This window comes from Ceratina calcarata, unplaced genomic scaffold, assembly GCF_001652005.2.
Source record: "Ceratina calcarata isolate Rehan_Ccalc_2016 unplaced genomic scaffold, ASM165200v1 scaffold368.2, whole genome shotgun sequence".
Taxonomy (NCBI): Eukaryota; Metazoa; Arthropoda; class Insecta; order Hymenoptera; family Apidae; genus Ceratina; species Ceratina calcarata.
In genome coordinates, this window is record NW_017159898.1 from 314,379 (window position 1) to 329,004 (window position 14,626).

The 14,626-nt window shown below is 42.6% G+C and overlaps 2 protein-coding genes across 3 annotated transcripts in view; one reads left to right on the forward strand and one right to left on the reverse strand.

The window, feature by feature from the left end:
• Window positions 1-14,626, forward strand: part of Atg16 (Autophagy-related 16) — a 417,335-nt gene that overhangs the window by 169,802 nt on the left and 232,907 nt on the right. The gene's annotated exons all lie outside the window — the stretch shown is intronic.
• neo (ZP and PAN domain-containing protein neyo) overlaps window positions 10,046-14,626 on the reverse strand; it is a 188,331-nt gene continuing 183,750 nt past the window's right edge. The window contains exon 8 of the mRNA XM_018025810.2: window positions 10,046-11,670. Within this exon, the coding sequence (XP_017881299.1) occupies window positions 11,107-11,670 (564 nt within the window). The 3' untranslated portion in view covers window positions 10,046-11,106. The remainder of the gene's footprint in view (window positions 11,671-14,626) is intronic.

Here is a 14,626-nt window from a genome sequence, read left to right on the forward strand (position 1 = left end):
CATAAGTAGAGGAAGAAGAGGTCTGCCGCTCCTGGAGATTCACGAACCTTGAAATGAGAAAACGTTTGGGTTTCAACCTTCGTTGTTTCGGCGCTGCGTTTCGCGAGCCTCTAATTAAAGGAAAAAAGAGGAGACCGTAATGAGATCTCGGCGAACAACGCGAGATATTTACGCGATCTTGAATCGTTCCAATCTTCTGGCATCTTGCATATCGCGTGCAATTATATTTAATTTTTAGCAAATTAGGAACAAGTGATACGCAGTTAATAACTGATTATGAATAAGAAAAAAATGATCGTATTTCAGAAGCATGTCATGAAATTCTGATTTTCAAGGCAATATCATTTTTTCTAAAAAGTATAAAAATATCTTCACACTGAATATATTCTATGTACGCATGTTTTACAAACTTGATAAAAAGGAGAATTGAAGTGGAATAAAAGAATTGAGAAAACAACTGAAGGGGAATAAAAGATTTAAAAGCAAGGCGATCCTTAATCTTCTCACATGCAAACGCGGGATACCGTATAACAGCTCGGACCGCACGTCCCTCGTGCCTCGAACGAAATCGAATGTTATCAAGAATTTCCTTCATCCTGGTTCCACGATTCCCTCGGCCACCGTCACGATACCTACCTCTTTTTATTCGTCCGTATTCTCCGAAGTATAGCGACTGGCGCGGAGACGCGGCATCGGCATGAACGATGCCAGCTATTGGCCGCGAAGAATGCGAGTGGAAAATACTCGGTGGATAGCCAGTGTAACTGCAGAATGGCAGTGCGAAAGCCCGAAAAGAAGAAAGACGAAGGAGGTGTTTTCTTTGGGTTTACGTGACACCACGCGTTCCCCCGATATAACCGTGAGCCGGCCACGGCCGGATCGAAGCGGAAAGTTGCTCCCATCCTGCGGTATGCTCGGCCGCCCCCCGGGAATGCGAGCCTCCTTCTTCACAACAGACAGTTTTCCTCTTTCCCCCCTCGGTTTGCTTTATTTCTGTCTTCCTGCCATCGTTCATACACCACGCGGAGTCTTCCTTTTCTCCCCATCGACTTCGCGTCTCCTTTCCTTTGCCGTCTTCCTCTTCCTTTTCCTGCTCGTGCGCTCGACCCTGCTTTGGGTGACACCCAACCTAACCTCGGCGCGGACGAAGTGGAGTGAACCTGAACCAGCCAGCCAGCCAACCAACCCCGTCCCCATCCCGTCGCCGTCATTTCAGTCAGTCATCCACTCGACCCTCTTACCTTACCCTTATCCGTCCTAGCAGTCGAGAACCTAGCCGCCTACTTACAACGGGGCTACTTTCCTTGGCCTCGTGGCTGGTGCACACTTTGTTCGAGCTTTCCGCTTTTCATCGCGGGATACGGACAACTCCAGTTGTCTCCAAGAATGGGATTAAGTGCATGACGTATAGGCGTTGCGTTCAGAATAATAACTTGATACACGTGCTGCTGCTGCTACTGCTGCTGCTGAATCAACACCGCTTCAATTTACTTAAGAGTTAATCGCGTACGAAAGTCTTACGTTTCATTTTTAATTCAAGATTGTACTACTTCGATATATATTAATGATCGCGCTAAAATATTATACATTTTCTCAGGATCACTGAACGTGTTCATACCAAATTCTTAATACGATTAATAGAATTTTGCTGAAAATCGTGATGTCTAGATGTTATTAGAATAAACTAAAATCCTGGTGCTAAGATTGATTCGATTCCGTCGACTGCGAGGGAGCAAAATATTATCACTGTCGAAGACGAGTCTTCTTGTTATCTTTATTCTTGTTATCATACGTACTCTTTAAGTTTTCGTGCTCCGATATTTTTGTAAATATATCACAGGTTTATGAATAAAACAGGAAGAGTGATACTCGTCGCCAAAGAGATTTATAAAATTATTTGTTTGTTACTAACTTGTTTGTTTGCATTGATAAAAGCTCTTCATCCGAGCGAAATTTAAACCATCGTTCCTTTATCGAATTTTTATACGTTTTTTTTTTCGTTCATTTAATGAATATGCTCTTCAGGATTCGCGTATTAATCAAGAATAGCGTTAAGCATCACGTTTCACAATTAAATCTCGGATATTTTCATCTACTTTTGGCGCTGGGAACAGGAAATTCAATTTTATAGCATATGTTTAACGGGTTGATGGATAGATTTCGAGGTAGACAGGGGATAATGTGGAGGGCAAGAACGTGGTAATTTAATCTAAACGTAAATGGATCGAATTTACAGCCGGACATCATTGGGTATTGTTAGTACGAGTAAGGCAATGAAAATAATCGCTAATTTTAACACATTTTATGTGTTCCTCCGAATATAATAACATTTGTATACGTCAAATATCGACGTTAAAAGGATTATTCAATATGCCCTATTTCTTACTGCAAAATCCTTTGTATGAAAAATGCTTTGTACAGACGTACATATGTATCAGATTGTGAAAGACTTCAATTACGAGATTCTATTCAACACCTGTAGTATCGAAAAAACATGTTTCAACTCCATCATAGATATTCCTATTGTGTATGCACATGATGCTTTTAATTTATTTTTCCATATTGCATCGACATTTTTTATCTCAGATTAACTGAGCATTTATTTCATTACTATGCTCTACATACGAAAGGCAAAAAAGTACCATTTTTCACTGATTTTGAAACGAATGAATTTGGTAGAAAACATGATTTCTATGTATAAGGCAAACCTTCCAGTCGGACAAGTTTTAGATGAAAATTTATGATACATCTAATTCTCTACAGAGCGTAACAGCAAACTCTAGTAAATACACTGAGATCCACAGATAGTTAATTACTTTTTTATTTGAAGGGAAATCATTCGGTTGTGTAGCAACGGAAATTAGTTTATTCTTCAATCTGATATCTTTATTACGAGAATGAGAGAGAACGTATGACAGGTAAAAAAAAGAGAGAACGCTTCCTGATTTAACGGGAAACAACTTTTTCCCTCGCGGATCAATTCTAGTCGAATCTGCTTATCGCATGCGATTACCTTCTACCCTGTCTTTTACTTTCGTTCTACCTCTAGCCAGGAAACAGATTGCATCGGAGATAAGAGTAATGGAAGAGTCCCACGTGATTATGTCTATTTTAACCCATAAAACGTTACCGTGCTTTCATCGAGCCACGGGCAGGAGAGGGAACGGGGGGAGGAGGCTCTGATCCAATCGTGCCGGTCTGTTAGGAAATAATTCCAAGATCGAATTGACCGTCACGAGGTAACGAACGTGGGCACCAAAATCAAGGGATCAATAACCCGGGGTTAATGTCAGATGATCTCGAATGAGACAGATTGTCCCTTACCCCTCCACCTTGGCGCCACGAACGGATAATTCCAGGTGAGACACTTCGACAGTGAAACGTTTCGACTTTTGACAAATGGTCGGCAAGTTGATATAATATCTTATATATATAGTTGCCTTAGAAAATGAAGTGGCGCGGTGACTGATGATCCGTCGACGGTTGCCACTGCCGCTTCCCCAGGGATATTATTTTGTTCTAATAATAACCGCCTTCCAATTTCCTGCGCGCTTTATACCTAGCGCGTTGTTATTTTAATTCCTTGGTGATCGATCCCGCGGCGAGCGAACGTACCACGGACGCTGGAGAATGAATCACCGTTTTTATGATGACATGAAAAATTTCCCAGAATGTGGATGTTCAAATTATTCTGATACAACGAGAAAATAAAGCTTTTCGTGGTTTCTATTTTTCTGATTTTCCCATCGCTTCCGTGTCGTGTTACTTTCTTTTACCATCGATTCTTCCAATGTAATACGTAAAAGTATTGAACTTTGAGATTTTACAATGTTGAGGATACTCAGGCTGGAAAAATGTTAGTCGATATTATGGAGCCATATCGTGTCACATAACCGCGCCTGAATATTTCCTGTCGCGTTTTGCTCTCACATAAACTATGTATAAACGGTCCGCGCACCATTATCTTGATTCAGTTCATTAACATAGCCGACCCGTCGAATGGACTCGCCGAATCGTTCCCAGTCGACTCGCGGTCGTGTAATGCACGATAACGTTGCACCCGCCAACTCTTCGATCTAGTCTCGACGATAATCCCACAGTTTATTCGACCCGGTCTAAGATACGAAGGTTGTTCTCGAAGAAGAAAGTAATCTCGCCGATGTCGTAGCCCGTCCACATCGTCGTCGCCACACGACACGTAGAATATTAATCAATTCAAGTCGATTAACCAAATAAAAGATTTATTTCTATAATAATTAATTGCAATATTTTAATTATCAGGAAATTCGAAACGTTATATACAATCATAATAAAAAGAACATACATGATTTAAATATAAAATTTCTTGTTTTGTGAGACTGATTGAATTGATCAATTCCTGTATTTTGGCAAATGATGATGATGATGAAGCATGCTATTTCCAACGGTTTCTTATTCCCTGTATCACTGTACGCGTATAACTGAAATCTTACGGTGACCCTGGGTTTTACTTAATGAAAGGTGCGCGAGGTCAAATGGAATCTGACTGCGTCTCTTATTAAACTTCAGAAAAATAATTCCCATTTGAATACCGTATCGAATGAACCGCAAAGCAAATTTCGATTTCCTTTACTAAGTTTGACATCGCTGATTGCGAGTTCAATGCATCGGGTGATGTATTGCTTATAAGTCGATGAATACGTGTTCCATCTTCAATGTTTTAACGTCCGTGCGTTTCTCGCGTAGAAATTCCTCTAGATACATGTATTATCTCTGAATTGATTAAGGTACGTAAATAAAAATCAGCTGGCAATCATGACAATTTATATTGCCATCGTATTTTTCTCTTCAATGACTTGTATTTCTTTTGAGCAACGTATCTAATTAACTCAAGAAACAAATGATTCATTTGATTAATATTACTTTTACTGTAAGTATTTAGACGTTCCCATAGAGGTAGGTTGAAAACTAGATGCATAATCGAATTACGTATTCCTCTAATTTTCTGGCAGATAAGAGCAAGTAGGTCCATTAGCATTCCATGATTTTCCACGTCAACCGTAGGCGTCTTTACCACGGTATCAAGCTCATAAATTTCGTTCTCAGGGTCGGTGAACACGATTCCCACGCTGATTGAACGAAACGAAACCCGGCTAACGGACGCTGGAAATCCGTGATCTCGGATAGTTACTTACTTACGCGGTCCACTTTTCGTCCGCGAGGCACAATAAAACCCGATATTCCACGTACACATTTTCTCCCATCTATCGCAGTCGCGTAACAACTTATCGCTGACGTTGCGGTCGCTTCTACATTTCAAATTGGCATCTTCTGAATATCTGCTATCAGCGAACCGAATGATCTTATGAATTCGAGATTAGCCGTTTTCAGATAACCTTAGATCTTAATGGGAAATGAATAGACTCGCATTCAAACCAAGAACGTATCTAGATTTACTTCAGTCTCACATAATTAAAGTAAATGTTAATGTTGTTCACGTATGAATATGAATATAGTCTGTAGTACTATTCTAGTTACATCAGATTTCTGACAAATAGAAAATGCGAATATTTTTATTGGATTACATGCACATACTTTATTACAAGACATTAAATCAAAGAATCGTAAAGCAATGAAATCAGTGGTCGAGACTCGATTGAGAATTTCCCTTTTCGTTCGATAATTCTTGTATTTCGGCTTTGACGAAATTGAACCGCGTTTATAGGCGAGGCACGGTCCCACATATTTAGCATAATAATGCGTTGATTGATACGTACGTGAGCCAAACCGTTGCCATTAGGGATGCGCGATTCGTTTCAGAAGTCCCATTTGAACGGTCGGTTATCCTCGAAGAGCGGCGCGGTGTTCACCTCTGTACCACTCCAAATGGTTTATAACTGTCCCGCAACAGCATCTTACCAGGAAACCTACTTAAGCTGCTAGCAGGTCTTTAGATTAACTTGGTCATTGAAACACGCGAGCTAAGGGCTGCCTTCCAGCTATTTGCCGCGCGTTGGATCTGTTACGCCGTTTCAGAAATTTCGAGCGAACCCGATGCCTTTAAAACTCAGTTGTAATAGGTCGTTCAGAGGAATCAGGAACGTCCATTACGCTGTTTATGCTTCATTTGCGGCTAGTTTAATTTAAATATTAATGCAATCACTAGTTGCAATAATTCAAATTGTACTTTATAGATTTCGTACTAAAATAAAAATATAATATATTTTTTATAATCGTATTTAGTGTTTATTTTATTTTGGAATATATTTAAGGAGAGATGGAAGGCGACAATAAATAAATCAGTTCGTTATAAAAAGAGTTTATTTTCTCTGTACCATATATGCTATGTACAACGTGTGTATTACGGTACTGACATATACGAAATGTTTAGCCAAAGGGTGATGTCTTGATACTGTGGCATATAAAAAAAAAAAGAGAGTGAATTAAAAATAACGAGAAATTAATTAAACGCGCGCGCACGAATTCCCAAGTATTGGACGGACGAATTCGTTGTCAATGCTGCCTGTTGTCTTTCGTCATGTACAATGTACAAATGCGCGTACCGCGTCCAAAATTAAAAGATTGTTTAATACGTGATAGGCATACGACAAAACGCCGGCCGTGGACGCGTACAAGGCAACGGGGTAGAAGTACATTTAAAAAAAAAAAAAGAGACAATTCATAAACGTGACAAGATACGAGTATTCTTGAAGAGCGTTACACGTTAAACGTAAGAAATAAATAAGCCATTAGGGGTTGGTGCGCGTGTTACATTATTAAAAAAAAAAAAAGAATGCTCGATAGTCGGGTAAGCTCTGTACGTGACTCGCGTAGTTGCTAAGTAAGAATCGTTTAGAGTTCAGTCGGTCAGAAGAGAATAGGACAAAGGGTGCGAGATAAAAGGATTGGTAAAAGCGAGGGGCGGAAGGTGAGAAGAGAAAAGTAGCTAAAAGGAGATATGCTTGTCAGGGTACAGAACAGACTCGAGCTTTTCAAGCTTACGACGGGAGTGGGCGCGCACCTCAGGCTCGAGGACAAGCACCGACATCTCTGCATTTGTAAACACTCGCGATAAAGAAGACGAGGCTACGAATATAAGGCTCATTAAGAAGGACGAGGCGAAGGAAAGCGTGGGAACACAGGGAGCACGAAGGAGGAGGAGGAATAAGAAAAAAAAAAAAAAACGTGAGGGCAAACTTTTGCGCGGAGCTGTCGGAGTGAAACCGGGATAAGTGGAATATTCTCAGGGGTTCGTCATTTATCGTCGAGAAACGGCGATCGTCCTCGAGCCTAATATTATTATCATCGTATTTGAACGGGGCGGCTACTGCTCTTTTCATCGTTCGCAGTTTCGGCCGTGCTCGCTTAATCTTAATGACGTATTATCAAATAACGATACATGATTTGCTTCGATTTTTACTTCCATCGTATACGCTTTTAATAGTGGACAGTTAATTACTTTGTAACAGACCTTACCTCGAGGCAACGAAACGGCGCAGTTTCCATTGACTTGGTATCAAACGCTCGCCGCGCGGCGGCCAGGTAACCGGCTTCGGTTCGATCAAGTCGATGAAAAGTGCCCGGACGTCGTTCTATATATATATATATATGTATATATATGTAGAACTACATAGTACATATTTGAAATGCTGTTTCTTCTACAAGATGGCGCGAGAAAATCTCGGACGTCCCTCGCCGCTCTGGCCCGAGAAACGTTGTTCTCGATGTGAAATTAGAAAGAATACAGGAGGAGAGGCGCGTTACGGTGGAACGTTTCCCAATCTTCCTCGTTGTCGGGGCGAGAGAGAACCAGATTTTTCATGCACCATCTCGTGTATGCGCTAGGATGATATCTCTAAACATCGCGAGCGGCGAGTCACGCACGCGCGTACATATGTACCCAGCACGTGCGGATGTATGTGCATATGTACTTCACTCAAAGGACGTGCGCGTTCGCGGCTCGCAATCGTATCGTTCGTACATTTACCGTTCGAACGTCTATAAAAAATTGGCTCTACCCTCTCACCACAAGCAAATTGGATATACTACGTCAGCGTTAGCGAATAAATCCTTAGCATATTTCGTAAATGTAAAATAATAAGTCATTAGGTCGCGTCGCTTACTGATACGCGTAGGCACCTTTCTTCGTTGGCATCTCTTATCGTTCTATTACATTATACATGTATGTATGTGTTTACTGGGATATTTATGTATAAAGTTGTAGCACCGAAGCGGGAGAGGCGATATGGGCTGAGCGTGCTCTGATGACCGAAGGACTATACCCAGCGTATCCAGTCACTGATCTCGTGTTATTATTTTATTAAATGACAGCGAGTATAACAATCTCGATATTCACAGAAGCATTCTTTATAAAATCGACGATCTGATTTTTCAAATTTAAGTTCGAACCATTTTAGCAATTTTAATAAAAGATATAAAAAGAGTAAGAAATGAAATTCGTCGTTAAAATCGAAGGATAAACCCAAGGTAATCTGTGCGTTGTTTATCGACTTTGACGATAGACAAGTGTCGAACAGGAGGACGGTCCTCTGGTTCGTTTAACTAAAAGGTTCCATTTTAATCAGGAGCTAACACTTTGCCCGTTCCTAGCCTCCTCTTTCGTCTTTGAGTCTTCCAGTTCCCTTCGTTCGGTGTATTCAGATTTTCAAGTTTCTCAATTAACCCGATCTCTCCCGAAGCCTTTGTATTGGCTGTATTCGATAAAGCCACGGTTAATCGATTTAAATTTCTAATTTAATTCTACCACCAAAATTACATGTAATCCGTCTATTATTTTTTTAAAAAGTCTCGAAAGTTGTAGAACTTTTGCCAAAATAAGCCTGCTTATTTTTCTATTCATTGAAACTCTTTTTGGAAATGTTCAAATGGCGAATGAAAAATTATTGAAATGCCCGGGAAGATAATTTGCAACTAAATTAAGTGGTAGATCGAAATAAGCCACCCGATATGCAACTAGAGATCGGTTGCTAGTTAAACTCGCGTAAAATATCGGTCGAACGAAACTCCGAGGCAGCCAGTTTTGGCAATCTCGACCGGGAACGCTTGTTATGTTAAATAGCAATACTTCTCGAGATGTAACCGATTGCAGTTGCACTGTCTCCGCGGTTTCGTGCATTGTGCACGTCTACGTTCCCAAGTTAAGATCGACTCCGCGTTATAACTTTCCCGAACGATGCGACGCGACTGTTCTCTGTATTTGTGCTTGGGTTCGCGCAACTACCAGCGACTGTTAGTAAAATGTCGAAACGGCTTCTCAGACGTACGCTCCTAACCGTAATAGCAGTTGCCCGTTCCTGCATTTTCGTAATCCCGATACTTGTAGAACCACGTAAATAATTTGAAGTAAAAGCTATAAAATATTTCTCACAATGAACATGGACGATATTTGCAATATTTTTTTGTACAATCGCGTATCAATGAAAATTGATTAATTTAGAAATTCGCTTCGCTTCGTGACTAGGAGATTGTTTTTCCTCGGTTCGTCCAAGGGTTCGGACATAATTCGTCATCGGAGCACGTTGATCCAGCTTGATAAGCTCACGTATCGCAATGTAAATGAACGTAACCGGCAGGGAGGAATGACCAGATCCCGGGTAAAGGTTAAATCGAAAAGGGACGGCAGTTACGCTGGTTCTAGATAGCAGCTACCCCCGACGCGATCCAACGGCATTTCGCTGTCTCGTTTCACGACCCTTCTTGCTCCCGAATTCTCGTCTAACCCCACGAAGCTTAGCTTAACCCCGAGACGCCACAAGAGGCAATTAACCTTCCGCCCACCCCCTTACTCGCGTTCCACCCTCCGTTTGCCGGTTTCTACCGCTGTCTCTTACTGTTGCCAGTCGTTCCGTTTCAGTTGTTTCCACCCCTGCTTCTAAGGTCCACGGGCATTTACCTCCCCTTTCCCCCCTCTCGCTGCTGATATCCCACCAGGAGCATTCGCATAATCATGCTCGATTCCTAATGCTAATTAGAGCCCCGCGCTGATGCCCCAGCAAGTACGCGTCGACCCCTCAACCCCCCCCCCCCCCCCCCATCACCTTCGAAAACAGCACCACGCCTCGTCCTGCTTCGGTCCATTTCGCTTCATCCCGTCTCGTTTCGCATTTATGAACGACAGGAAAAATATGGACTGATTGTGAGTGGAAGAATAAGGGGAGAAACGTCGCAAGAAAACAAGAGGGATTATGCGCTATCATGAACGAGGAATGACGAAGCTGCAAGATAATCGATCGAGTCGGCCGCTTTGATCGCCTAATTGCTTCTACCAGCTTGCCACTGTGTGGCACGTCGAGTCCCTAGAGCAATTGTTGCGTTACGATGGCAGCCGTTAATTAACGCGATTCGACGACTCCTTTTAATAAAATTAGCCCATCGACGGGCAGCTGACGGGATCGTTTCGCTATCGGCCGCGAAAATAAATCGGGAGCAGTCGACGATTTTATCGCGTTTCATGGTGGTTAGTTGTACGCATCACGTTAATTGACGCCTGCCATGCAGCGGCAGGTGAGCGGAACCGCAAAAAAGGGGCGCGATAGAGGATGCGCGACCGTTTCGCAGCCGGGGAAGAAATCGGCGATCGCAAAAGGCAACTGGTTCTCGAGTTTTTTGCATAACCGCGATTAAAAGTATTTCATGGACTTTTTATCGATGGCCGTGACTCGTGAATGTTCTTAAGCGGAAATTAATGAATGCGGTGTTCGATCGTTTATCCTTAGAAGAGTATGCGTGTGATAGTTCTTATAACATAAAAAAAGAAGAGAGAGCGTGAACTGTCTTCTATCGATACGAAGATATTTTCAAAACTCGTCCGATGTACCAATGAGACTTACCGATTACGTGTACCGTAGATGATTTGCACGAGTCCCGATTGCAATTGCTACACATTACCAATTGGATTCCTTCGGTGTACTGTCTCGCGGTTATCGCCGGCGGGAAGATTTCGATTTGGAAGCGTGAGACGCAGCCAAAAATGATGGGAAGCTCTCGAGATTTCGGCGACTATCGGAGGGATGCTTATTTGCCCGGAGGATACTCCGCGAAGTCGGCCGAACGCTGATGTCGATAGGAAGACGAGACGCCGCCGGGGAGACAGGAAACGAAGCCTATTCAAAAACGGCGCGCCGAATATCCGGCGTCGTACAACTTACAGAGGCTGTCGGTGCGTCCCGGCCCGGAATGCATCCCGGGGACGGAAACCGACACCGAGAGGGCCTCCTGATGCTTCAGCATCTGGCGACGTCTCTGCCAGGAGAAGGTCCACGCGATGATGATCGCGATCTGAGCGACGAGGAACACGGTTCCAGCGACGATCGCCTCGCCCAGATTGATGCACATGCCCATCGTCGACGACACGTCCTCGCTCTCGACGAAAACGGTGTCCCTAGTCGCCGTGCTAGCGTTCGACGCCTTGCTGTCGTGTTCGAAACCGAACTTGTCCGTGATCTGGATCGATTGCACCAGGAGCAAATCCTCGCGGCTCTGGGCCGAAGCAGCCGTCGAACGACGACGACGGCGCTTGCCGTATGAGATCACCGAACGGAGCTCGCCCGTCATCTCTTCCTGGTCGCACTGCACTGGCTCGCAAGTCGGCATACAAGGCGTCACCAGTGCGCGGAATTGCACCACCTCGGAGCTCGGGAATTTGAACGCGTCGAAATGCGAGAGGAGAATCTGAAACAGAATAATTAAAAATCATCGTATTAGTGCAACTATACATACATACATACATACATACATATATACAGAATACTATATACAAAGATGCGGAAAGCTTTCGTCAAGTTTTTTCATACGATGAAACCATTACAGTATGTACGAGTTCCGAATATTCGTAGGAAACGATTTCGACGTATCATGGTTGTCCGACAAACGTTCGTCGAAATGGATCGAGAATAAATACGTGGATGCGACGAGTCGTGAAAACATGGGCAAAAATTCTCCACTTCCGGAAGACCTGCGAGTCACGCAGCGAATTGTCTTGTGCCGTTATTCATCATTAAGATAATACGTCAACAGCTGTGCCGTCGCGCTGTATGTGACTCGTTTGGAATGCGACGATCGCATGACTTTTTCTCCGTGCGCGACGCGATTTACCGTTCGCAGGAATAACTCGTGTGCTGTTACGTTGGGATCTATCGACCGCGTTCGTTTCTTTCCGCTTGTTCCCCATTGTACCTACGTGCGCTCAAATTATTCTTCGATATTGAATACAGCGCAACTATATGCAATTTGCACGGTGTAAAAGATGAATCAAAATCCCATCGGTCTATCGATATTAACAAGTAACAATTTAGTTGTCACGAAGCTTCCTACCAAATTGATTGCGACAATGTAATTGACAATGACTCAGAATCGTTACTTCATTAAATTAATATGACGTGTATTACTTATAAAAATGGATTCCATAGCAAAACGTATTAAGCAACGACCATTTTACAAGTGAAAAGTAATATGATATCTAACACTATTTTATTTCCTTGCAATTTACCAATCAATGTTTCTAACTGGTGTAACGAATGAAACGAGTGTGCACGCTATAACTTGACAGCAGAGGTCTCTAAATTATATAAATATTTTTGCATTCCAGAGCAAATCCCTTGAAACATCATTAATTTTTTCATGGTTATTTATAACGAAAAAACGTCATTAAGCACATGGCGAGGATTATGTAACATGCGAAGTTTATCGCACGCAACATGTGTAATAGGAGATTATGCACCGACAAACTGGTTTTTGCTTACTGCTGTTTTTTCTTTTTCGGCCTTCATTAAACGAGGCTGTATAACAGCGATTACGAGGGCTAGCTTGATGAAAAACATCCAAAGCACCGGCTTTGTCCTTACGATGTTCATTTTCAAGTCTATAACACTTTTGATAAATAGCACCTCCGCGTGGAATGTTTAACTAGTTTTTGTTCTCATATTCTTTCCCCTGCACTTAAAGTCACACCATTTATGAGAATATAGGCACCTCGGCGGTGAGCATTAATTATGCACGATGTTGTCCTAGACACTTAATTCATAGAATCTTTCAACGGTATCGCAAGGAGAATATAGTGTCAGGTCATACGAGTACAATGCATGAAACTAGGTATGAGATTTATCAAATGTTGTATCTCATGTACAAAGAGAAACAGTGTCAATTTCCTAAATCGATTTTAAAGAACGTAATTACTGATTTTAATTCTATCTTTTCAATAATGCAATTATTCACAACTGATAAGGAAAACACTTCATACAGAATGACAAATTAATTATTGTTATAATGCATCTAAGAGAAGGACCAGGTCTCTATTTAAAAGACCCAAGCTTCTTGGAAAATGATTAAATCTAGTTTACGCTAATTTTTTAATTAGCTTGGCATAAAATACACAATTGTATACTCGACCCAGCGTTAATTACAAAGTCTATTTAATCTAGTAGAGTATTATATTATTCACGTCTATTGTTGGATCCCTAGAATTTACAATAGTATAAAGATGAATTTATTTCCTGGTCGAAACGCGACCCGATCGTTTTTAGGAGTAAAACGCTTAGCGCCACGCGCTCGGTTGTGAACCTTTGAAACTGGTTTCCGCGGCACATTACCAAGTTCATCGTATTTACACACCGAGCACGTACATTATCAGGGATGGGGCCTCGCGGTGGTACGGGGGGGAGAGAGGAGGAGGAGGAGGCAGAAAGGAGCAAGACATTAAAATATGCTCCATTCCGCGTACAGCTTCATTTAACCGTTTCTTTGGCGAACGCGTCTCGTAGTACGAGCGGAACTTTATTAACTCCATGTCAGCCGAGGCTGAGAGGAGGCCGGCTCGGCGCGGCACGGCACGGAAAGCCTTAGCAGAGAGAGGCAAGGTCAGTAAAACGCGGGAAAAGAAGCGGCTCGGTGTATCCGCGGCATCTGGTATGTACCTCGCTGTGTCTCCGCGTTCTCTCTACCAACAACCGGAATACGTACTATGTACTACGTGACATCGACGAGGACTGCGTTTAATGGCGAACTCTCGAGAGTGATGACAGAGCCCCGGCGTTGAAACGAGGCTAGGAGCTGTCGTAAATGTACCACGCCGTGGATCAGTACACGGGTTCTTCCTTGCTCGTGCTGATCGTTCGCGCGACACGTCGTCGCCCGTCCAGGATTTGTTCAGTATTAATGAGAACGGAATAAAGAAAGGGCAAGTCCAAAACAAAAATGACTCGTAGTCATTTTTTTTTTTTAAAAATTGTAGAAACGTAATGATGAGAAATTCAAGGATACGCAAATATGAGTACATAATCTGTATAGGTTTGCAGAACTACTAATGTAGGTATTTTTCACGTGAAATCGACAATAGGAATTGGGGAAAGAACTGATTACTTTTAATTCGTGTGTTGAACCGCATAGCAGGAGTCATACGTCACGAGATACGTTGTACATTGTGCGGTTGTACAAGTGTCTACACGGAGGAGCGAATGTGGCGGCTGAGAAATGTTTCCAATTTCATTCAAACCGGTTGTGAAATGGAAGAGTCCCGGTGCCGCGGCTTGGCTACGTGACAGACATACCGGAAAACTCGACTTTTGGCAAATTCCCGGTTAGACGAGACAGATCCCCTTTGCCAGGCTTTTCAGGCCCAACCATGTACGTA